Source organism: Mirounga leonina, unplaced genomic scaffold, assembly GCF_011800145.1.
Source record: "Mirounga leonina isolate KUSES-001 unplaced genomic scaffold, KU_Mleo_1.0 Mir_154, whole genome shotgun sequence".
Lineage (NCBI taxonomy): Eukaryota > Metazoa > Chordata > Mammalia > Carnivora > Phocidae > Mirounga > Mirounga leonina.
Window position 1 is genome coordinate 41,772,008 of NW_023270389.1, and position 26,719 is coordinate 41,798,726.

The 26,719-nt window shown below is 41.4% G+C and overlaps 1 protein-coding gene across 3 annotated transcripts in view; it reads left to right on the forward strand.

Annotated features, from left to right (window-relative positions):
- Positions 1–26,719, forward strand: part of CACNA1E (calcium voltage-gated channel subunit alpha1 E) — a 311,080-nt gene that overhangs the window by 167,033 nt on the left and 117,328 nt on the right. For all 3 annotated transcript variants that reach the window (XM_035010572.1, XM_035010573.1, XM_035010574.1), the window contains exon 7: positions 5,403–5,506. In XM_035010572.1, coding sequence (XP_034866463.1) covers positions 5,403–5,506 — 104 coding nt within the window. The remainder of the gene's footprint in view (positions 1–5,402; positions 5,507–26,719) is intronic.

Genomic DNA, 26,719 nt, shown 5'->3' on the forward strand with positions numbered 1-26,719 from the left:
TAATGCCCGCATAGGAGTGCGGGGGCTGCTCTCACAGGGTGGTGGGAGTTCATTCCGAGAGGGCCTCCCCACCCTCATTTCTCTTCTCTTGTGTCCCCCACTTCATGGCACTCCTTCATCTTCACTTTTCTCTCCTTTTTATTTCCCCTTCATAATGAACCTTTTCCCTGCTTTTCTGGCCTCTGCTGTCTCAGCCACGGTCATGTGACTCTTTTCTCCGAAAGCTTCAGCGCATCCTTTCCTGACCCCCTGGACCAGATCAGATGCCCCTTCGCATCCCTGCCCACCATGGCCCTTTCATAGCCCACAGGTCAAGGGCACGTGTGTGTGTGCTGATCTATTTAACGCGGGTTAAATATGCTGTGATTCACAAGGACTAGGGCCTGTGGCTGTTTTGCTCATTGTTTATCCCCAACACCTAGGAGACTGTCACAAAGTACGTGCTCCACAAATGTGTGGAACAAAATATGGCCTTTCAGCTCTGCAGCATGAGCTCCAAGTCCCTTGGGGTGGAAGAGGAGCTGTGGGCCCCAGAGCTGGGATGAAGCAGAGGCAAAGGGAGGCCGTCAGCCGGGGAATGTCTGGTATGCTGCCCTTAGGGAAGGTGGCACTTGGTGGAGTTGGTCTTTGGCTTCTGTCCCTTTCCTTCCCCATGCTTGCCCTCCCTGAACTTCTTTTTCCTAGGGTGGTCAGCGGAGGCCTTGGACAGATGCTTTTACTGAGATGAATGGCCTGGTCTTTTTGGCAGCCTCAGGTGGTGTTTCCAACCATGTCTTGACCTGAGATCAGTTGGTGATTTCAAAAAACTCTGGGGACAGAGCGTCTCAGCCTGTGGTTCTCAACTGGAAACTTTTTACCCCTGAGGACATTTGGCAATTCCAGAAACACCTTTGGTTGTTACAGCTGGGGGAGTGCCACTGGCATCTAGTGGGTAGAACCTAGGGATCCTGCAAATGTACCCCACAGGATAGCATTATCCGGAGTTAGCCCACCATGAAGAATTATCCAGCCCAAGATGCTAGCAGTGTCCAGGCTGAGAAACCTCGCTGTAGGCCAGCCCAGGCTTGCCAGCAGATGCTGTCTCCAGCCTGGAAAGCAGGTGTGTCCCACAGACACTCTTTTTTCCTGAAAAGACTCTAGAATCCATATCCTCCTTATTCCCAGCCCCAGCTCATTCAGCCTCCTTGGTCAGATTTGCTCTGTGAAAGGCATGTACATAGAAGAGGCCCCTCAGCATTTTTTCCAGAGCCCTGTGGAACCTTGATAGAGACCTGCTTCCAAGAGTGAGGGCCTAGCTCTGCTTCTGCAGCTTTAGTCCAGGAGAACCACGGGAACCGCCCCCCCCATCTTGCTGTCTCCATCCTCATGTTTCTCTTCAATCCTGTTCCTCCCACCCCACCTTCTACCATTTCCCCCAGTCCTCCAGAGATTAATGTGATAATTGCCCTGCGTGCCTGTTTACGCAGGGAGTGGGTGCACTCACCACCCCCAATTAGGCAGGTTCCCAAAGGAACACATTTCACGGTGTCAGGACTGGTACCACCAGGCACTCCCTGTGCAGGTGGGCTGCCACCCCCGACTGCTTTCTCTGTCTGTCATTACCCCCGTCACATGCACATGTACGTGTGTGTGTGTGTGTGTGTGTGTCACTTGGGGAGTCAGCAGGTGAGAAAGACAGAGAGCGGCCAGCCTGCTGGTCGAGGGGCTTGGCTTGGCTGGGTTGAATGGGTGGAGAATCTGCCTTCACTAGGAGGACATTGCCACAAAGAAGAACACTCTTCTGTAACGGCTGACAAAGAGTAGGTGTTCCATGAATGGTGGGGAATGAAGATGCTGCTCGGGCATCCTTCTCTGAAGAGAGAAGCCTGGTTTATCCTTAGCTGCTCCACCACAGCAGGCTGGGCAGGGGAGGTTCCACTGTGAGACTCTTGGGCCAGAATCCAGTGGAACACATTCAGAAGGCTGTGGGCCTCCTTCCCCAGCATCTTGCTCAGAGTACTTAGCATGGCTGCCTCCGATTCCTGAAGGAAGATGCGCGAGGGAAGGTAGAGTGTGGTGACGCCCCAGGCAAGTGGCTTGTTGGAGTCACGGAAGCGGAAGGGTTTGGAGACAGGAGCAGAGAGCAACTGCTTCTCACCTTGGCAGCCCTAGTGCTTGTCCCCTCCCACTGTGACACAGACACATGGACTCTCGGGAGAAAACACAGTCACAACTCTGAGGCCGCACTGGCTACTTTGTCCTTGGCCTTCTGACTCCCACCTCACGTGGCTTCTGGGCACTTGCTCACTGGAGAGTTGTTGATTACTTTCTTCTTTTTTAATAATGATGAATCAGAAGGAGATTGAAGTTCTAATTAGCATCAGAAAGAAACTTGCCATTTTGGAGGAGGGAAATTTGAAGTCCTTTGCCCCCTTCCTGCTGAGTTACGTCCCCTTGTCCTACTGGATTTGTCATTGATCCATTGACAGGCATGTGAGGTGAGGGTGTGGCCTCCTAGTGGGGCAAGATGGGAGGGGAGTAACCAGGAGGAAACCTGAGGGAGAGGAGAGAAGTGTAGAAAGGGTGCGGCAAGTCTCTTAAAAGGTTTGTGAATAATCTCGGGGAGCTGTCAAGCTGCCTTCTCCAGAAGAATCTTTATACCGTCAGTCATCTGTAATGACCCCCAGGGTATAATGCCGCTGGCCCTGGTGTCGTCCTAGCCTTTCTTTTTCTCCTTCTCTTCCCCTTCCTCCTCTTTTTCTCATCAAACAGGGCCTGATGTCATAGTGGATGACAATTTTTCTTAAAGAACAATTCAGACAAAGCCTGAGGGGAATATCAGAATGAACAATTTTGGGGGGTACGTTTTAAGCACGAGAATCCTCTTATTCAAATTGTGGTCGTGTATTGGTTAGTTGACAAATACTTCATGTGCCAACCACTTCACTAGGTACCAGGTATAGAAATGAACAGTTAAGTTTCTTGCCTTAAGGTGGGTTAAACCAAAGCCAAAGCATTCTCACAACACATGGATAAAGAGACACTGTCTGTCCTTGTTTTTTTCTGGAAGAATTGAGGAGTGTGTTCCAGACTTTCGGTCCATGAGGAGAGTCCTTTCATCCCTACATTTCACAGGCTGTATTTCCTCATATGTTAAAAGATTTCCTTCAAAAAAGTGGGTTTCATAATCCAGGCAGTATATGAAATGATATTGAAGTTAGTAATATTTCTTTCATGAGTCTTCTCACAGGCTAAGGGGAAAATATAATCTGTTGTGTTTCCTAAGTTCCTTTGGTTACAGAAGCTCATTTTCCACAGAACACATTAACGTCTTACAGATGCCTAGCAAGGAGAAGAACACTATTTGGGAAATGCTCTTCACTCTACAGCCTCCCTGGCAAATCATCCCCCAACTGAAATTGCTCTAGCCATCCTCAAACTGTAGCTCAGTCCCTCCTGGGACCAAAGACACCTTAACAGCATGTTTCATCTTTGCCATGGCTGGTACCAACCCAGGTGTATTGGCAGCTGAACCCTGATCTGGGTGTTGGGAGCAGACTCGATCCTTGCTGCCAAGGAATGCTGGGGGCGGGGGGCACTGGCTAAGCCATATAGTAGATGAAACTTGTTGGTCAGGTGCACCACTGGTGAGTCTTTACAGTCTTTACAAAATGTAGCATTTGTAATCATGAATAAAGATAGAGCTATTTATACAAGGGTCATGTAATCCATCCTTCAGCTTACAGGAAGGACCATGTCTTAACTGTCTCCGAAAAAACAGCTTCCTATGTTCATTAAAATCCCTTGTGGCTGGCCCTCAGTGTCTAGTTTTTCTACATCTTCTTTCTGATAATCAGGAGCAGTTTTCTCTGAGGTCTGGTCCGCATCTTCCCTGCTTGCACTTAACTGACCAGACCTGGTTGAACTAAAGAGTTAGATCTTATGCACACTGAAATCGGCAGATCCCCACCTTTGCCCCATCCAGTTCAGCAGGTGTTTGTTTTTAATTTATATTCTGCTTCATTTGCAGTCATCTGTCTCTGAACAGTGTGGGGACAAGACGAAGACAGAAGTTTGGTGAAAGAGGTTGCCTTAAAAGCTATTTTTAATGGAAAAATCTATACGGTGATAGCTTCCACGAACAGTGGGAAGCTATATTCTGTGTACTGACATATTTGAATGGGAGGCAGAAAGAAAATTAGGTAATTTTGAGAGAAAAGATAGAATGCCCTAGAAGTCCACGGAAAGCATGAGAACAATGAGTCAAAATATGTTTGCAAAGTTGAGTAGCAAGAGGGAGAAAAAGGTAAATCACAGGGACAAAGGAGCACTTTGCCATAGATATTCTGAGTTCAGATCTTAATTTTACTAATTTAGCCTGTGAATTTTAGGCATGGCATTTGACTTTGGCCTTGTTTCTCCAGTGAACTGAGAATAAAATATCTTTTAACTGTTTCAAATGGGTATTAAAGTTTGCGTGTGAGGGGCCGGTGTGAGAATGGGAGGATTTCAAAGCCCTGCATACGTAAAATGCGATTCAAGGAGACTATCTAGAAAGATCTGGAGTTGATACTATGGGGAGAGAGAGTCAAAGTGAAGTTTAGTTGAGAGTCTCAAGTGTTAGAGTTTTCAAAATGTTCCCAAACTGTTTCTAGGTCCTAATAAGACACCGTTCCAAGAGTTGCTGCCTTTGGCTAAGCCATGTGGTCTAATCCTCCCTCAAACCCCCACCATTCAAGGGCTTTGCATCTCACTTATAGTATAAAAATCCAGAATATGAATTGCCAAGCACTTTTCACTTCACTGTGTGTTAGCATTAGAGAGAGAGGAAGAGCTCGCTCTTCAGACTGATTCCTTGTTCTGTCCAGAGCCTTGCTGGGGTCAAGCCTGAGCCTGCTCTGTACTATTGGACTCTGATAGAAGAAAGCAAGCCAGAGCTGAGGATCAAGGGCTGAGCAGGATGTGGAGGACACTAATGTCTCCCAAGCAGCCCTGTCAAGGCTCTTGCCAGCATCCATGGAATAGACCAATAGACCTAGCTTGCCTCTGACTTTTTGAGAATTTGTCCAATTTAGACTGCAAAAGCTTGGAACTGACATCACCAAACACTATAAAACCTGTAATTGTTGCATGATCTTGGAAAAGTACTTGGCCTCTCTGGATTCAGTTATCTCAGCTGTTAAGTGAGGGTGTTGGACAATTCCTGCTCAGGATATCGCGTGAGGCTCATGCGGTGTCCTTTCCTCTTTACATGGTGGAATAGGAGTTAACCCACAGTAACACCAAATTGGGAATGAAGCAGGCAGTGTTAATTGTATTACCTTGTGCTTGTTTCACTATGGATGTGAAGCTTCCGGAAGGGAGACCTCCTTCTGGCAGATGGTTTCGGTAGAACATTAAGGAACAATTTTTCTTTCTTTCAGACCAATGATGCCTTAGGAGCCACCTGGAACTGGCTGTACTTCATCCCCCTCATCATCATTGGATCCTTCTTTGTTCTCAACCTAGTTCTGGGAGTGCTCTCCGGGTAAGCCAGACGTTCCTCTCTCCTCCTAACTTCTTTGAACTGTAAACCAATGCTCCTGACTACCGACCAATTCATTCATCTAACGTTCTTTTAGAAGACATCTACTGAGCAGCCCCAATGTGCCAAGTGCTATTCTAGCAGCTGCGGATACAGTACTGAACATTGTTCTAATCATGTTTATTTTTCTTAGGAGTTAACAAGTATTTAAACCGCGTGCAACATTGAACATGATATCTAGTGAGAGTTCATGTATCCATCCATCTTTTCATTCAGTCATTCAACAGTCATAGACCTTCTTTGTCAAACACTGTGCTGGTTGTGAGGGATATAAAGTTGAATAAGATGTAATCTTTACCTTCAAAGGTTATTCTGTCTTTATTGAACATCAAATCCCATATTTATAGCTTGGATTAGTGTACCTCAGTCAGCAAGTACTCGGTGTCCAGTGCCATGGTAAGCATTGCAAAGAGCACACAAAGTCTCTTAAGAAAATTGTACTTTGTGGGGCACCTGGGTGGCTCAGTTGGTTAAGTGTCCCACTCTTGATTTCAGCTGGGGTCATGATCTTGGGGTAATGGGATTGAGCCCTGCATCGGGCTCTGTGCTCAGCATGGAGTCTGCATGGGATTCTCTCTCTCACTCTCTCAATAAATAAATAAAATCTTAAAAAAAAAAAAAAAAGAAAATCATATTTTGTAGACAGGACAACACACTTGAAACAGGGAATGGAAATTCTTTTACTTACTAATATAAGCTATAGATCATTTGGTGGAAGGAACAAATCTATTTAGTCTGAAGTTATCAGGAGTGGCTTCATAAAGGACTGGGCTTTTGCTTGAATGTACAAGATGTAATAGGATAAAATAGAATATATGTGAGTGAACATTCCAGGAAGGAGAGCACTATACCATAAGCAAAATTGAAGAAATGGGACTCAGATTATAGTGGGAAAAGAATGTTATGCAACCTGACTTATCTAGAGCTGATACTTTACTTTGGGAAATGAAAAATATAAAATTGGGGCTATTACAGGGGTCGATTTTAGAGGGTCTGAGATTTTTCTAAGCAAAACTGGACTTAATTTCTTCTCTGAGTAGCATAAGTTCTTCAGGTGGAAATTAGATGGTGGTGCTTCTGTTTCAGCATAGCAGATTGAACCAAGTTTGTTATGTCTTGTAATTCTAACACAGGAAATATATTTTAAGAAGGGCATAGTGATAGAACAAGAGAGGAAATGACAAAGATGAGATATGTCAATAAAAGTTTTGAAGGCAGAGAGTAAATGGTAACTGATCTAGTGGTGGGAAAGCTGAGGTTTAATTGCCTTTGGTGAGGAATGCCAATAAAAAGGCAAAATGATTGTCCTTCAGAAGCTTGCACAGTCCTGGAGAGGCTCGGGAATTCAAGGTACCACGTATGTCTGAGAGATGAAGTATGGGTGGCACTAAAAACAAGAGGATTGGTCAAAAGTCCTCATAAGGAACACTTAGATGCCCTCTTGCCCAACATCCTAGATCTTTACCCCCAAACACTTCTGACAGGTATCTGCCCCGCCTAACCCCCCACCCCAGCCAAAGTCAGAAGACGTCCTGTCTCTGTAGAGGCTGAATCAGAAATTTGCAATGGTAAATCAGGTACTTCTGAGGGTAGGGGTGATGTGTTGTAGTGAAGTCCACAAACTGAACACTATGCTCCCAGCCCACATCTACTGTTGACTCACAAAAGTGGATCAGTCTGGTAAGGGTTAGTAGGATTCCTCTGTGGGGAAACTGTCCATCTTAAGAGAAGAATCTTATGTATGTTGATATCTGAGGATGGACAGAGAAATGGCTCTCACCCTCAGTGAGGCTCCTATTAGTTTCCTATGGCTGCTGCAACAAATTAACACAACTAGGTGGCTTCACACTATGAAAGAAATTAATTCTCTCACAGTTCTGGAGGCTAGAGGTCCAAAATCTGGCAGGGCATTACTCCCTGTGAGGGCTCGAGGGGAGAATTTATTTCCTTCCTCTTCCAGTCCCTGGCGATTCTGCAAGTATTCCTGGGCTAGTGGCTGCATTACCCTGGTCTCTTCCTCTGTGGTCACATTGCCTCCTTCTCTTTTGTCTAAAATCTCCCTGGGCCTCTTTCTTATGAGGATACTTGTCACTGGATTTAGGGTCACTTGTATATTCCAGGGTGACCTCTTCATCTCAAGACCCTTAACTTAATTGCATCTGCAAGGACTCTTTTTCCAAATAAGGTAACATTCATAGGATCCAGGAATTAGGATGTGGACATATTTTTTTTTTTTTGGCAGGGGCATTCAACCCACTACACTCATCATTCTAGAAGCTCCAGCTATACACACGAGTTTCCAATAAGACTTTTGAGACTTGCTCTTAAATATTAATGCACAGCTAGGGATCATCAGCATTTGAAGAAAATGTCCAAAACAAAAGACAAAAATAAAATAATACATAGAAAAAAGGATTTAGAGGGAATATAAATGATGCAGGGAGCAAAAGATTTAAAAAGCATGATTGATATCAGCAGAGATAGAAGAGAAATAATTTTATCCACAAAATAACATTGCTATTTAAAAAGGAAAATTTAGCCATTAAGAAGAGCCCTTGGGGATTAATGTAAAATAAATAATGCAAAATTTATATTAATGTAACATGAATTAATGTAAAAATGCAAACATGTAATGAAAATAATGAGGTAGTAAATGGTTGGAATATGAAATTAATGAAATCACCTAGAAAGTAGAACAAAAATAAGAAAATCAAAGTGTTCATCCATCATTCAACTATTAAGAGTTCCATAAAGAGAACAGGGAAGTGGAGAGGGAGAAATTTACAAAGAAAAATACTAAAAATATTTCCAGAATCAGTAAACACATCTTGCCAGAGTAAAAGGTCTGTGGAAACATGTGCAAGGATATTCTTTCCAGCAGTGGTTTTTGGTGATGGGGAGTTGGAGAACCTACACATCCATAATTGGGTGGGTAGATAGGTAAGCTGTTGGATGCATACCATGACATACTAGCCCAATTAGGAGCAACAAATACCATATACACATGACAACATAGAGTAATTTAAAAGCATAGTTTAGTGAAAACAAGAAATAGCATGGTATAATACCACCCACATAAATAAAAAATACATGCACACACAATACATAGTTTGTAAGAATGCATTCAAATAAAAAGTATACATTGAATACAAGTTTCTCTTGTTATCTGAAAGTAAAACATTCTTTGTTTTTTATTGAAATATAATTAAAATACAATGTTAAATTGGTTTCAAATGTACAACCTATTGATTTGACAATTCTATACATTACCTGGTGCTTACCATGTAGTCACCATCTGTCACCATACAACATTATTACAGTATTATTGATTACATTCCCTAAACTGTACTATTTGGCTTCATGGTTTATTTTATAACTAGAAGTTTGTAACTCAGTCCTTTTATCATTTTGCCCATCCCCCCACTCACTTCCCCTCTCTGGCAACCACCAGTTCTCTGTATTTAAGAATCTGGTTTTTGTTTGTTTGTTCATTTATTTTTTATACTCCACATATAAGTGAAATCCTATTGTATTTGTCTTTCTCTGTCTGGCTTATTTCACTTAGCATAATACCCTCTAGGTCCATCTGTGTTGTCACAAATGACAAGACCTCATTCTTTTGAATGAAAAAGTAATATTCCATTTTCTATATATACCACATCTTCTTTATCCTTTCCTCTATGGATGGACACTTGTGTTGCTTCTATATCTTTGCTATTGCAAATAGTGCTACTGTAAGCATAAGGGGTGCTTATATCTTTTTAAATTAGTGTTTTTGTTTTCTTTGGATAAATACCTAGTAGTGCAATAATGGATCATATGGTATTTCTATTTTTAAATTTTTGGGGAACCTCCATACTGTTTTCCACCATAGTTGCTCCAACTTATAGTCCTACCAACAGTATATGAGGGTTCCCTTTTTTCCGTGTTCTCACCAACACATATTTCTTATCCTTTTGCTACTATCCATTCTGATATATGTGTGATGTGATATCTCATTGTGTTTTTGATTTTCATTTCTTTGATTAGTGATGTTGAGCATCTTTTCATTGGTCTGTTGGCCATCTGTGCATTGTCTTTAGACAAATGTCTATTCAGGTCCTCTGTCCATTTTTTAGTATGATTTTTGGGGTTTTTTTTTTTTTTTTTTTTTTGGTGTTGAATTGAAAGTAGAGCATTCTTATGAAACCTTTCATAAACCAATATGACATGAAGCAAAGAAGCAATTACCATTTCATAAAGGCAAAAATGCTCTTTGAATTTTTTTCAGTTATCGAAAATAGGTACTAATGTGGGTTTTTTCATGAAAGCGAAGTGGTGTAAAATGAAATTTCAGATACTCGGGGAAACCAGTATATTGTAATGGTAATTTGTATGGCAGAGAGATGGGAGGCAGGTATAGAGAGAGATAAAAGGAAACAAATGAATTTAATTAAGTAATAAAAAACTGCCCACTGAGCACTTGACACAACTAATGAAAAGAGACCACAGCAAGATAAAGTCATCACAAAATTTCAGAGCATCTGAATAAAGATAATATTCTAAAAGCTTCTGGTTATTGGGAAGGCGATATATTTTGCCAATGCAAAATCAGGAATTAGGGCGGCTTTGGGTTTCTCATTGATACTGAAAGTTAGAAATGAACAGAGAAGTTCCTAAAACTTTTTGAAGGAAAAAAATTTCCAAGGTGGAATTCTATACCCAGCCAAAATAGCAGTAATTTGTAAGAATGGAATAGCAGTATTTTGGGACACTCTTTCTGAAGAAGTTACTGCAGAATGTGAGTCACTAATTCCTAAAAATAAGGAATTAATTGAAGAATGAGAAGGACATGATATTCATGCAAACAAGGGATTCAATAGAGGAGAGAGGCAAAGGGGGTTCCAAGATGATGATGAGGGGAAGTCGAAAGAGCAGCAAGTTCAGATTTGAATAGGGTGATAGAGAGCTCTAAGAGTAGTATCTTTATGGAAATAATGAAACAAGTATATTCCCTGACATATACTATATTCAGAAAAGTTTAATGGTTTTGTGAAGATTATATATAATCATATTTATAAAATATATACAAATACGTTTGCATTATATATAAACATTATATATTCATATATGTATTTGTATGCACATACCTCCATCTAAGCAATTCCACAAAATACAAAAGGGTTACCACTAAAGGAATATAAGCATAGTAAGTTTTCTCTGCAGCTGTCAACCGGATTTTCATTGTTAACACTGGATTGTGAGATGGCCCCTTATGGTGCTATAATTGACTTGAGAGAAAGGGGGAAGGTAAATATGGGGAGGGGGAGGGAACGTCAAAGACTAAAATCTTAGTTTTCACAGTAAGAGTCTTTAAGCAGTATCTAAAATGGAAAGATAAAGAAATACCAGTTGTGTAAGTATAATACTCGGAAAATTGGAAATGAATACCAGAAAAAAATACAGGTAAAAATTACAAGTGATGGTTTCTGGGGAACGAGAATTAGGGGTGGGGAGGGGTGAGGCAGTGGATGGCTATCTCTTCATGAGAAGTCTTTTTAAAATATTTGACTTTAAAACTCAATGTGCATCACTTAAAGAAAAATAGAAATACAAATTTAAAGTAAAAATGCTGCACTTACATAAAGTGTAGGATGAAAGGAGTATATAAGACCATTCATCTAGCATCATTGGGGAAGAATTGGCATGGAGAGAGACCAGATTCACTAGGATTAAGGAGGAAACAACCATACTAGTCCAAGTATGTGGTACTGAGAGCCTGTGGTGACTTGTGAAATGGTTATGAAGTAAAAGCAGGGGACATTGTGAAGGCGTTTGTAATACCGTGTATCTTGAGGGGAAAGTTCTAAGACACAATGGGGCTTCTTATATATGTACTCATTCAGTGAGCATTCATTGGCATCCTTTATGTGCAAGCACTGCTATAGGTAATTCGCTTCATATAGCCTGTACCTACAACTCAGATGCTCTCTCTCAGTGACTACTTACGCAAGGGCCCTGACCACCGACTTCATTCTTCATGTGTTTCTACAGAGGGAAGATCTCTTATTTATGTAATCTTACTTGATCTTTATCCTTACTTGTTTCCAAAGTGTGTCCGTGTGTTAATTTAGAAAATTCAAGTCCTGTTCTTACTATTTGAAGAGGGAGAAAAGTAGATGCCATGCTAACAAATCATTGGTGTTCCAGAAAAGGCTTCAATATGGGTTCAAGATATATTTTAACAGAGCTGGACATAGGACAGAGCACTGCCCTCCAGGACAATTCTTACATCTAACCGTATCCACTCTGATGGACCAGCTCTGGTTTGGAGTCACACCTTTTAGTTCTCTTGCATCCTTCTCCAGATGGGAAAGAGTGGCACATTGGGGGAAGCATGGTCTTTGGCATGTGACAGTCACGAGTGAGACCCTTATCTTGCCACTTACCAGCATTGTACATCTGGACCGGTTACTCTGAGCCCACTTCCTCCTCTGTAAAATGGGATAGCATTGTCTCTCATAGGCACAGGCCCAGCCTGGGGTCTGGGATGGAGCAGCCATTAGCTCTTATACCCTTTGATAATATTGACGTTCATTTTCTCCACCTGTTAGGTCTAGGTGACTGTCATCTGAGTAGCAGCCTGTGATGTTTGGCTTGAATTGGCTTTGAGGCCATCGGCTCCTCTCTAATGGGGAGACAGCCTCCTCAGGTTGGGAGATGAAACAGACCTAGAATGGCATATGTCTCCTTAGCGCTTCTGGAGAAGCCTAGGAAGTGACAACAGCAGCTGGGAACAGCTGGTGTGAATAAATTCTGACATTTCAAGGAGTGTTAACAATAGGGGCCTTACAGGCTAGGACTGAAATATTTCTGTCCCGGTTTCTTTTTCACATTCTGATGCTCAACACATAAGGGGTTTTACTGGTGTCTGCAGAGGGTTCAGCAGCAGCTAGTTCTGTGTATAAAGGGGCCAAGGAAGCTCCGTTCTGCTTGGTCTAGTTCTCACATGCCTCTGGATGAGGGGATGTTGGCTTTCTCTTTGGAGGAAGTGTTTGGTTGGGAGTTGCACTTGAGAGCCAGAGAAAAGCTCTGATGTTTTACTTCCAGGGGACGTGTTCCCTGTGCCCTGTAGGCAGTTCGAATGTTATGTGCCCAAGGCTTTTCTAAAGCAGAGAAAGAAGGCAGTGGAAGGAGGAGCCCCTGTGTTGGCAAGTGACAAGATAAGTCTGGGCAAGAGGGGGCAGGTAGCCTACACCAGTGCTCATGGCCCACAGGACGCTCAGTATGGCAATGGCTGAGGCACCCATCTCAGGGGCAGGGGGCTCAGGGAGGGGAGGGCTGTCAGCTTCGGTGTATTTAAAGAGGAAGTATGGATAGAAGCATTGCAGCATTTTTACTAGTCTCAGAGGAAATGGGATTTGATGAAAACCATTAGCTTAGGCTTGAAGAGAAGCAGAGCTTCCTGTCTCCATGGAAACAAACCAGGGCTGCATAAGCACAGGGTTGCAGTGCAGAAGGCTCACACAAACAGAGGATGACCCTGAGCTAGCCCATTGCCTCCATCCACTGCTCCCAGGGCTTCTGGAAAGAGGGGAAGGTAGGCTTGGGGGAGTAGTTGTGTTGTCTCCAAACTGGGACGGGGGCAGGCAGGCCAGAGACTGCTTACAAATGCACATGGGGAGCAATTGGAAACCTCATGTATGTAAAGCATGTCATAGTTTTCAAAGCTTCTTTGCTTCCGTGTATTTTTTTAATATACCAGGTGGCCTCCATTCAGGGATACTAGCACTCAGCGTGGCACAACTAGAGAAAGGCGGCCAATGGTTAGCCTAGAATATCGCCCTGTCCATACGGACTTTGGTGCAAGTTTGAATCTGTACATGCATGGACACACACACTTACTCACACACGCTGGTCTTCATGTAAACAACGTGACCTGGTTCATACAAGGTAGAAAATGCCAAGACCCACTGTCCAGGTCCTGTTGCCCTAAGGACTAATGGGGAATGGTGAGCTTTCCATATTAGAGGAGGAGTTCTTCTGGTTGCATCTCTTATGTGAATGGAGTGGCTCCCATAACAAGCAAGGGGACAGTTGTCTGTCTGTCTTGACACCAAACTCATTTGCTGAGTGGGTTTGACAATTTAGTGCAATTCCATAAATATTTATTGAATATTTGCTATGCACTAGACACTTTGCTAGACTGAGATTACAAAGATAAATAAAATAAGGAGATTGTCAATATATTAAGGAAATAATTCAAAATACATATAATGGAATCTAAGTTCAAGGAGATCCAGAATTTTAGCCCTATCAAAAGCTATTTTTATAATATTCATATATGTCATATATATTTTTTAAGATTTATATCACATATTTTGAGTGCCTACTATCTTGCAAGGCATTGTTAAGGATACAAAAGTGAATAAGACCTAGGTCCTGTCCACAAGGAGGACACCAACAGATGTACCTTCAGTATTAAACTTTGCATCTCCTGAATCACCTGCCCTTGCTTCTCTTTGGATATTAGAAGTTGGCACCTGAGTATTTCTCAGACCTGACTTGTGTGTAGGTGAACTGCACAGTAATTTTCCTGCCAGGATTCTGACCCTGGAATCAATCATAGAAATTCATTTATTCATGCATCCAGTGTTACTGAGTTCTCGATATATGTCACCTGCTACCAGGAACCAAGGATATCAGACAAGGACAGAGAGCTGTTACCCTCAAGGAGCTTGTAGTCGAGGTGGAGAGACAGCACAGGTCGAGCATTTAAATTAGAAGGGGCAAGGATCCGTCAAGGCCAAGTGAAGAAGTTGCCATTGATGTATACTTTGAAAGAATGAGTAGTCGTTGGCTAGAAGAAAAAGGAAGGACGTCCCAACAGGTTGGTAGTTAAGAAGGTGTAGAAGGCCATTCTGACTTGAGTGAATTACATCAGGGAAAGTAAAGGAGATGGAACTAGAGGCAAAGGCAGAGGCTTGTCACAAAGGGCTCATCAGATGGGCTAAGCTGATGAGTTTAAGCCTGATTCCAGAAGCTTGTGGGAGGTTCTCAAGTTTTAAGCAGGGAAGATGACCAGTTTGCAATTGAAGATGATCATCCTGCAGAAAATATATAGAGAAACAAGCCTGGAGGCAGGGAGATACTTTAGGAGCAAAGCAGAGAAGCAGCGAAGCCCACCCGAAGGGGTACAGTGGCATGACAGTGGACAGGATGGGCCAGACCCAACAGGTGCTGGTTACACAGGATGCGCACGACTTGGTGACTGTGTGGGTGTGTCTGAGTGTGGGCTGGGGGTGGAAATAAGAGGGAAATCTCTTGGACTGCTTCTGGATTTCTGAATTGAGCCACCATGTGGCTGGTGGAGAACGCAGGACAAAGAGATTTTGAGGGAAAGAGTGTAGGTTCTGGATCTGTTGAATTTGAGAGAACATAACGCACTTTACACCTGTTGGCTAGTTTATAGCAATAGTGTAGGGTTTGTTTCAGGTTTGTTTTTTTTTTTAGGCTGTAATTTATTGAGACTGTGCTATGCATTGAAGATTGTGTCAGTGCCATGAGATATGTTGTCTCATTTAATCCTCACCATGACCCTATGAGGTATTACTATCTTCTTTTATGAATAGGGCAACTGACAGGGAGGTTTGGTAATTTGCCTAAGTTCACAAAGCTGTTAAGCAGCAGGTTCAGAATTTGGGATGAGGTCTGCCAGGCTCAAACACCAATTCTGTTAAACACATTCTGCATACAGTAAATGTCCTTTTTGGAAGGAAATTATCCAGCATTCAGCACAAATCTTGATGGAAATGAAGGGACTCTTGGTAGCTGGCAACACATGTAGAACTTTCCAGTCCTTCAGACAGAGATTTCATGTTCAACACCAGTAATGACCAGAGTAGTAGTTGTAGTCCCTCCATGACTAGGATGACACTCTCCTGGATGAGTTGTGTGACCATGGAAGTCACATACAAAGTTATGAGAGCTTGTGGGAAGCATCCACATTTCCCCCAAGACCCTGTTCTGTGTATCAGTTGTCAGAGCTGTGTCTTAGAGTATGACAAAAATTATTTGAGGTAGAAGGGACTGTAAGCGAAGCTTATGCGTGGCTTCTGTGTTACCGTTGAAGAAACCAGAATAGAAAGTGAAGCAACTTGCCCAAGTGATAGATAGCTATTTAGTGGCAGATCTTGACTGGCACTGAGGTTCTCTGGTTCCCTGTCCAGAGTGCTTTTGTTGTTCTGCACAATAGGTAAAGCTTGGTAGTAAAATACAGACTGCTACACAGTATATCTGGGTTTGAATCCCTTTTCTATCACTTGTCATCTTTATGACCTTAGGCAAGTCACTTCCCATTTCTATATCCTTAATTACCCAATGGCAAACAAGGATACTGTTGTCCACCATGTAGGATTGTTGGGAAAACTAAATCAGATCACGAATGTTAAGTGCTTAGTACCTGGGAGAAATTTAATACTTAATCAGTGTTAGCTATTAGTAGCAGATTTCTTCTCTCCAGAACCTGGTCTACACCTCAGGAGGGGGCCTGGGAGAGAGTCCTTCTTCTTACTACCAAGTAACCCCACTGAGTCAATTAGCATGAACTAAGATATTTTTGGATACCACTGGTAGGGCTGACCCACTATGGCGCTCTGCATGGAATAGTCATAATAGACCAGTGGACCACATTCTTGTGCCCCACATATGGCCATCACCTTAGACTCTCCTCCTGTTACAGTTTCTTGGAAATGCCCTAGACTTTCTGTGGTCTGCTCCTGTGGTCTAGAGTAGGCCCCTGACCCCTTCATTTTCCTTGGTGAATTCTTGCCTTCACAACCTGTTTCAACTTTGACCTCTTTCATGAGATCTTTCCAGGTCCATACCCCTCCTCCTGTTCTTCAGTTAGGATTAAAATCTTTCTCTCATATACTCTCATGACACTGTGTACCTATCCATTATAGAACCAATTACTCATAATAACATGCAATTTTATTACAGAACTTAATAATACTGGAGACAAGAGCTAACATTTGTTGAAAGCTCATCATCTGCCTGATACTATGCCAAATACTTTATATACATTATTTCAATTAATTTTTATAACAGCCTCATGAGTAAGATACCATTGTTAACCCCAGTTTATAAATGACAAAATGGAAGCTGAGAGACTTGGAGTCTTGCCTAAGGCTGCATAGTTAGTGAGGGGAGTGTATTAGAGCTACGAATGTCCCTGTCCCCCGTTAGGTTTTGTTTCTTATGCTAGAGATGGCTTTCTGTGTAATTGGCTCTCTCCTAACATATTAGTGCCTTGTTCTTGGGTTCAGTAAATAATTGCTGAATTGAGAGGAAATCCAGTAACACCAGGCCCCTCTTAGAGGATGCCATACTCCCTGTGACCTCCTGGAGAAAAATACTGCAGAGACTAAGGAAGACTCTGGTATTTTTAATTAATTAAATTAAATTAAATTATTTATTTATTTGGGTGCAGAATGGTGGTTTATTAAAGCACAGGGACAGGACCCGTGGGCGAAGGAGCTGCTGCCCTGGGGTTGTGAGGGGTGGCTGATTATATACTATGGGGTTGGGGGGAGATAAGGAAAAGGGAGTTTTCAAAAAAACTTTCATATGTTGAAGACAGGATACCAGAGGCCTTGCCATTTTCAAGTTAAAGACTCTGATATCTTAAAAGTAAGGAGCAAATCACAGCCCCGGAGAGGCTGTTTTTTCTTCAGAGCGATGGCCCTTGCCTGTGTCTTCCAGACAAGTCATCGGCTCACACTGAACGTTTTTTATCACATGGCTATTGCTACTCATATTTTTTTAGTTACTGATTATGTCCTTTTCCCACTTTCCTATTGGCATGTTTATCTTTTTTCATATGAACATAAAAGATCTATTCGTATGGCAAAGATATTAACCTTTTTTAAAATCATATGTGCATTATTTAGGGAATAATTGCTTTTAAAGGACAAAGTTGTCATCATATTGGGAATTGTGGGCAACTCAGTCTGTTGGAAGCAGAGAAAGACTAAAATGGTTATTCTTTTTAAATGTAGGACACTTCATTTAGAAAGCATTCCATTTGTGTTCATTTATTTGATTCTCACAATGGTGCTAGGCACCGTATTATCATTATTTTACAAATAAGGAGAGTAAAGCTCAAAGCAAATAAATATTATACCCTAAGTCATAAATCCGAAAGTGTGGTGTTCTGGGGTGATAGAAACTAACAATCACATCCAGAAAGATCAACATCGAGGGGCAGTGTTGAAGTGTTAACGGAGACGAAATAGAGAAATCAGTAAGTAGGACTCTCAAGATAAATAATCAAGACAAGGTACTGTTTGACATGGACTCACCCTTTTTATAGAGATATTTGAACAAATATGTTACGACATCATTAGGCGCCTTTTTGGTGATGTTGGGACAAGGGGCAAATATAAAAATGCCCCCCTTATCTTTTGAAGAATTTTTTGCACATGGAATTTTTTAAATGTAAATTTTACTTAGTTAACATACTGTGCAATATTGGTTTCTGGAGTAGAATTCAGTGATTCATCACTGAATATACAACACCCCGTGCTCATCACAAGTGCCCTCTTTAATACCCATCTCACATCTAGCCCATACCCCACCACCACCTCCCTCCAGCAACCCTCAGTTTGTTCGCTATTGTTAAGAATCTCTTACGGCTTGTTCCACTCTCTCTCCTTTTTTTCTTTTCCCCCTTCCCTTATGTTCATCTGTTTTCTGTCTTAAATTCCACATATGATAAGACAAAATCAGAGAGGGAGACAAACCATAAGAGACTCTTAACTATAGGAAACTGAGGGTTGCTGGAGGGGACATGGGTGGGGGGATGGGGTAACTGGGTGATGGGCATTAAGGAGGGCACTTGATGTAATGAACACTGGGTGTTATATACAACTGATGAATCACTAAACTCTACTTCTGAAACTAATAATACACTGTGTTAGTTAACTGAATTTAAATAAAAGTTTTAAAAAATTCATATATGAGTGAGATCATATGGTATTTGTCTTTCTCTAACTGACTTATTTCACTTAGCGTAATATACTCTAAACAGTCGATGGACATTAGGGCTCTCTCCATGGTTTGACTATTGTTGCTAATGCTGCTATAAAAATTGGGGTGCATGTGCCCCTTCAAATCTGTATTTTTGTATCCTTTGGGTAAAAACCTAGTAGTACAATTGCTGGGTCATAGGGTAGTTCTGTTTTTAACTTTTTGAGGAACCTCCAAACTGTTCTCCAGAGTGGCTGCACCAGTTTGCATTTCCACTAACCCTGCAAGAGGGTTCCCCTTTCTCCACATCCTCCCCAACACCTGTTGTTAATTTTAGCCATTCTGACAGGTGTGAGGTGGTATCTCATCGGGGTTTTAATTTGCATTTCCCTGATCCTGAGTGATGTTGAGCAATTTTTCATGTGTCTTTAAGCCATTTGGATGTCTTTGGAAAAGTGCCTGTTCATTTCTTCTGTCCATTTCTTAACTGAATTATTTGTTTTTTGGGGTATTGAGTTTGATAAGTTCTTTATAGATTTTAGATACTGGCCCTTTATCAGATATGTCCTATGCAAATATCTTCTCCCATTCCGTAGGCTGCCTTTTTTTTCTGTTGATTGTTTCCTTCGCTGTGCAGAAGCTTTTTACATTTTTAAAAAGATTTTATTTATTTGATAGAAAGAGAACACACAAGCAGGGGGAGCTGTAGTCAGAGAGAGAGGGAGAAGCAGACTCCCCACTGAGCAGGGAGCCCGAGGGTCTGGGATTGTGACCTGAGCCGAAGGCAGATGCTTAACCAGCTGAACCACCCAGGAGCCCCAGAAGCTTTTAACTTGATAAAGTCCCAATAGGTCGTTTTTGCTTTTGTTTCCTTTGCCTCCGGCAGCATGTCTAGTAAGTTGCTGCAGCTGAGGTCAAAGAGGTTTCTGCCCGTGTTCTCCTCTAGGATTTTGATGGCTATTTTTGGTTGGCCAAGTTCTTAGGTTTCTGAAACAATCCTGTCATCTCCTCTGCCATACCTTAACTAACTTAGTGTAGATTCACCCTCTAATACCCTGATACCTTTATTTCTTTTTTTTTTTTTAAGATTTTTTATTTATTTATTTGAGAGAGAGAATGAGAGAGAGAGAGCAGGAGAGGGGGGAGGGTCAGAGGGAGAAGCAGACTCCCCGCCGAGCAGGGAGCCCGATGCGGGACTTGATCCCGGGACTCCAGGATCATGACCTGAGCCGAAGGCAGTCGCTTAACCAACTGAGCCACCCAGGTGCCCCTGATACCTTTATTTCTATATGTGTGTGTGTACATACCATACATACACCCATTTCTATACATACATTTTTACCTATTTTCACACATGTATGTGATACTTTGTATTCATGTTCCAACTCTAATGCATGCACGTACCGTTGTTCAGCCTCCCTCCTCCCATGAAGTACTTCACGACCCAGTAGGTAACTGTATCGTTCTGAATTCACCATGCACAGCACACACTATACTGTACCCTTGTACACTGTATTTACACCTATTTCAAGCATGTTTCTGTCTAAAAATCCCATTTTACTTCTCTGTTTTCCAGAGGACAAGTTAATGTTTACTTAATAGAATAATACAATGTGAAATAATGTTTAAGGACATGGCTTTGTTAACAGACAGACCTGGATTTAACTTACCTGTCTGCCACTGAGCTCCAAAGGGTACCCCTTTGCTTAGGTATCCCTTAGGCCTCTCGAATTCAGGATGCTCTACACTGAATTAATTCTCTCATTCTCCTACCCTCCACTCACTATCCCTTCATAATCTCCATCTGTTACCTCTTACCACATTCATTATCCAAGACAGTAACCTCAGTTAATACTTTTTCGCTTATTCTCTGCATCTAATCGCTCATCAAGACCTACTGGTTCCACCCTTGAAAGGGTTCATGAACTATATCTTGGACGGTAGCAACTGTCTCTTTAAATGCTCTCCTTACTCTAATCCAGCCTGCTGTCTATCAGCAAAGCGGTCTTTCTAAGCTAGACATTTAATTACGTGATTTGTATATCTTAACTATTTATAATGGTTTCCTGTGGCCTAAATAATGGAATCATTCATGTTTTCACTTGTTCAGTTTTTCAACAAATAGGTATTGAGCTTCTGTTATGTGCCAGCCAGTGTTCTAGATGCTGCCTACGTAGCAGAGAACAAAACAAACAACAAGTTCTGCACTTGTGAAGCTTGAGTTCCAATATGAGCATATTACAATTGTTGTGTATTTTCATTTGGGTAATTGAAAGGCAAACCCTGTTCTTGAAAAGGAATACCTCAAATTACAAAGATCTTTCTTTCCCCTACTTTAGTCTTTAACTTTGATGTAATATTAGTAAACACAAATAAGATTTTCACTTTACTAAATTGAGATTTATTTGAACACTTATGTATATAAGAATAGCCAGGACATTTCTTAGACCGATGAAGTAATGTGGCTTTTCCCACAAGTAGTAAATTATATTCTAAAACTATAGTAATTGAAACAGTGTGGTGTGATGTAAGAATAGGAGGACCAAGGGAAGACTCAAATATATATATATATATATATATATGAATTTACAATAGTATATATATATGTCATTTCAAACTAGTAAAAATGAATTATTCAATAAATGGCACTTATTAATAAGTGGCCAGCACCTGAAAAGAGAAAAATTGAGTTAGATCCCCAGTTCTTATATCTTACACCATAATAAATTGTAGGTGGAGCTAGTATAAAAAAAGTATATATTTTTTAATTAAACCATAAAAGTTTTCAAAGAGATTATGCACAATTTAAAATTCTTCAAGGGGGAAGGTTTTTTAAGTGTGATGGAAATTAATAAGCCATTAAGGAAACAATGGATACATTTGAATTTATAAAAATAAGAAATATACTGCCATACTTCATTAATAAAAATCAAAAGACAAAAGTTGAGTTAGTTTTGAATTTTAGATAGAGCCTGTAGAGGATTAGGGAAGATGGTTTTTTAAAAAGGTGATTGACTAGTAATAAGACCATAAAAAAGATCTGGTTGTGAAAAGAAAATGAGGATATCATGCACTGATGACAGAAAAGTAAAGAGAAAACAGGTGAAGATTTTAGGTAGTGAAATTGTCAGGATATGGTAAGTGATTGGCTGGAATGGGTGAGGGAAGATGGTGGAGGATATCCCTGGATTCAGTTGTGAATGTCTTGGAGAACTTTAGTCCCATTTATTGAGATGAATAATAGAGGGGGGAAAAAAAGCTCATGTTCTGGGAGGGAGATGCATTAGATATCAAACAGAATTTGAGGCCCATGAGGGCCAAGCGAGTAGATAGGATTAGCCAGTATCTGTGTTTTAGGAACAGAGAGAGAAAAGATGTGAGGGCTATCAGGACATGATAGAGAAAATGGTAAAAATAGATAAGGTCATCTATAGAAGGCATATAGAAAAGAAAAAAAGAGCCAGAGATAGAGATTTATCAAAACATTAAGCATTAAAGAGTTAGAATATCAAGATGGGTCAAAAGGAGATCATGAAAGCACCATGTCATAGAACACAAAGAAGTATATGGTTTCAGAAAGGAATGAGAAAACCCCAAATGCTCTCCCTTTATAACCACACCACAGTCCCTTACTCACTCCCTACAACCCCTGGTGACCACTAATCTGTTCTCCATCTCTCCAATTTTGTCATTTTAAGAATGTTATATAAATAGACTTATACAGTGTGTAACTTCTTGAAATGGATAGTTTTTTCACTCAGCATAATTTCCTTGAAATCTACCCAGATTGTTCCATGTAACAGTAGTTCATTCCTTTTTAATTCTGAATAGTGTTCCATGGCACGATGTACCACAGTTTGTTCAACCATGCACCCCTTGGAGAGCATCTGGGTTGTTTTCAGTTTTGAGCTATTACTGATAAAGTTACCACAAAGATTTCTGCGTAGATTTTTGTGTGAATAAGTTTACTTTTCTCTGGGATAAATGCTCAAGAGTACTATTGCTGGGTCATATGGTAAGTGTGTGTTTAGTCTCATAAGAAACTGTCATTCTGTCTTCTAGAGTGGCTGTATACCATTTTATATTCCTGCTAGCAATATATGAGAGTTCTATTTTTTCTGTGTCCTCACTGGCTGACTTAAAAATAAATAATATTCAATGAACATTAATCAGTATCACAACTTTATGTTGAAATTTTAAGACAATATAAGTAATGTTGGCCAATGATTATTAAATAGATGACTTTTTAAAAAAGATTTTATTTTTTATTTATTTGAGACAGAGAGAGAGAATGAGCATGAGCTGGGAGAAGGGGTAGACTAAGAGAGAGAAGCAGGCTCCCCACTGAGCAGGGAGCCCGATGTGGGGCTCGATCCCAGGACTCCAAGATCATGACCTGAGCCGAAGGCAGACACTTAACCAACTGAGCCACCCAGGTGCCCCAAAATAGGTGACATTTTTAAATATTATGGACCAGTAAACCAAACAGTAAACCAACATTGAGTGTGTAGAACAGATGAATAACTTTTAACAGTTGAAGGCTTTAAAGTGAACAGAGTAATCACAGACACAGCTTCATCTGCTAGCTTCTCTCATCATCAGTTTATTAAAGAGTCCAAATTAATGTTCCTTATCTTGCATGATGTCTCAAAGCTTAGTGCAACAGCCTACTTTTCCATCCTTGATCCTACCTTTCTCTCCTTTAGTCTTGCCACACATATGCTGCTCCTGGGTTTCCCAGGTACACATCCCTCCGTTTCGTTGTTCATTTTGCCTAGAAATAACCAACCTCTACAATCCTTCTCCGCTCTCCTGCTTTATTTGACTGGGTACTCATCTTGTAAGGTCACATTTCCCTTACATTTCCTCATCTGTGTTTCCACTGCACTGTGTATGATCCTCTATTAGAGCACTTGTCTTATAATTATTTGTGAATGTCTTTGTCCCTTTTGTAAAATTATGAAGGCAGGTAGCATGGTGAGTTCATCTTCCTTTCCCCAGCCCTTAGCAAAGATAATTAGTAGGCACACAGTAGGCTCCCAGTAGATGCCCTCCAGCGAACAAATCAAAGCCCATCTTCCTTTTTGTAGGATGTCTGTATTGGTCAGAAATTTTCCTGAGATCTTGGGCATTGTTTTCGGTGGGTATAATTCCCCTGAAACTCCAATTTAGTATTAGTTGAAGGGCTGAGCACAGATTGGTGTAATAGAACTCCATTATTTTGCTAGTATCAAGGGACAACTCTGAGAACTGTGTAGACCTTCTCCATTACTGGGAGAAAGAGGGAACATTTGTCATTATCAGTATGGTGGACATGACCCAGTGTAATCAAATCATTGCTATTTGAGAGGCTTTTAAATGGCTTTCTTTGCTGTCATAATTTATCCCACATGCTCATTTCACTGTAGCTTTTGTGCCAAAATCTTATGCTTTTCAAGATTAGAAAAGAATTTATGCTTGAACCTATGTCTCTTTTTCTGGTCTGTGGAATCTCCTAGTAATTGCTTTTACCACATGGAAATTTGTAATAGTGTTAGAACCTCACTTCATTCTGAGCTTGTAGCCCATAGTCAAGCCCCTATAATTAGACATGTTTTCTGTGCACTTGCAGACATGTGCACGCTGAGGTGGCTGAAATAATACCTCCCAATTTCCCCAGTTGATAATCACAGTCTTTACAACTTGGTTATAAACTGGGCGCTTGGCATTTCTAGCTTTTAAGTTTCGGATTCTGTTAGAGTTGCAGTTGAATTAAAAGTTCTTTATTTTCCCCTTGGTGTCAAGTGCATCACTACATTCTCAACACTTAATTATCATTGCATCCTAAAATATTCCTCATTTAGCAAAAATATTGAAATTACTTTTTCCTGTTGAAGGAGCAAACTCTGATATGCGGGGAAAACACTGAGGTGCTGTGTTCTACAGAGAACCCAGGAAATGAACAGCAACTTAGGGCATTTGGAAGAATAAGAGGGACCCCAAAACCAGTTAAAGGGTCCACGTTACCGTTACCCATATTAAACTAAACTTGATAACTGATCTGTTTAACCAGATGACATATCCATAAGCTGAAGCTCACCAGACCAGAGGAAGCCCCCTAACCCTCACCAGAGTTGACTGAAATGGCAGTAAAATGGGATGTGATCTTCCTCCCCTCTTCCCACAGCCTTCTGTGCTGTACACAGGGCAGCTTCTCCTCACTCACCCTCCCACTACATTTTCATATTAGACTTTTCCCTTAGATCAAGGTGTACCCACTGATCAAATATAACACGAGGGAGGGATGACATTATTTGCAGACATTAGTACCTCAGCCAGCAGGTATCTGAGAACAAGAACTGAGGGAAGAAGACACAAGATAATTTAAGTAGAGGTAGATTAAGGAGACAAAACATTTATTTGCTTATTTATTAAAATACTTTTCCAGCAACCATTCATGAAGCACCTGTGTGTTGGGCACTCTGGGTTTGATAGTGAACAAGATGAGGTCCATCACCCCCATGGGCATCATATTCTAACGGCGAAGGGAGAAAACAAGGAAACGTACGAATAATGTGTGATAGTAATGGTAAATGTCATGAAGAAAGTGAACAGGCTTTGAATAGCAGCTCTGACTCCTTCTTAGAATGGAAAAGAAAATCAGACTTGAGAAAATAGCTACCATTCCCCGACAGTCTGCATGGGTCTGACCTCTATGTCAAATCCGTGGATACGCTTTTTTCAAACTGACCCAATGGCTTCCTCGCTGTTCTCCACAGGAGAAATTCTGCATGTGTTTCTCAAGGGGACAGTGTCAGTTATTCTGAAAATGTCCTTTCCCAACCATCGGGGCTACAAAAATAACCAAGCAACAGTATCTTGAATGCACTAATTAACCCATGTGGAGCACCTCCTGTCCTTTGCTCAGTAGTGGTCAAAAGGATGCCTCTTGTTAAAAGATGCCCCAGCGGATAAAGCAACTTAATATTCTTTCCAGAGTCCTGGAATCCAGGACTATGCTGTTACTGACATCCCCACCCTCTACATTCCCTGTGCATACACCCATGAATAGAAAAAAAAAATTCTAAAACGGTCCAAGGGAACCTCAAGGCCAAGTTGTGTCCCAGATCAGGTACCCTCCAGAGAGGAGGTGTGTTATTCATTCAGTCACTCATTTCTGGCCCCTCTCCTCAGCACTATCCTCAGAAGCAAATAGCGGTCTCTAGGTTGGGCTGTGCTGGTCATTTCCACAGATAAATTAAGCTCAGGTTATCTCTTCTTTCTAGGAATTTCTTGTCCATCTAGCCTTTCAACCCTGGTCAAGATTTGCTCCTGGCTAAATCTGAGAAGTGGGTAGCATTTGTATTTGAGACCATGTACCCTTTCTCTCCCCCAGTTTAATGTCACCCCTTCCTTTTCCTCATCCTTTTGTCAGGAAGGAAAATGATTTGATGGACTCACTAGTTCACAGATAGTGTTTTGGTCTGGGTTTCCCTGAAAGAAGACCTTAAGAAAAGATTTCGGTATAGGTGGTTTATTTGGGAGGTGATCCCTAACTGCAAAAGGGAGAAAGTGGGGAAATTTAAACAGAGAAGGGGGAAAAGCCAAAGAATATATGTTAATTGAGAGGGTTACTAGTATGGACTGATGAGGCTTCATCTACTGGGAACTTTTTAAGGAACCATAGACCTCAGAATTGCTCTACCAAGGCTTGAGAAATAGGGATATATATAATCTCTATTAATTCCTGTCCCTCCTTGAGAGATGACACTTTGGGGTTGCCCTGCTTGCGAGCTGAGCAAGCTCCCAGGGCACTGGAAAAATCCCTTAGGCAGAGAATCAGAAAGATGTGGGCACTTGAGGTGGGAGCTGTCACATCTGTCGAAGTGCACAGGATCTGTCCATGGCAGCTTTAGGACAACGCAGAGGTGATCTGAGAGGATATGAAGTGGGGCATCCAGAGCATACACTGCTTGCTGTCCATTCAAGGAGGATTTCATTTGTTCAACATTTGTTGAGCACCTACTGTGTGTCAGGAATAGTTTTCCTAAGATGAGTGCCCAGGTAAATTAAAAGAAGCAGGATGAGGGGCACCTGGGTGCCTCAGGTGGTTAAGAGTCTGACTCTTGATCTCAGCTCAGGTCTCAGTCTCAGGGTTGTGAGTTCAGG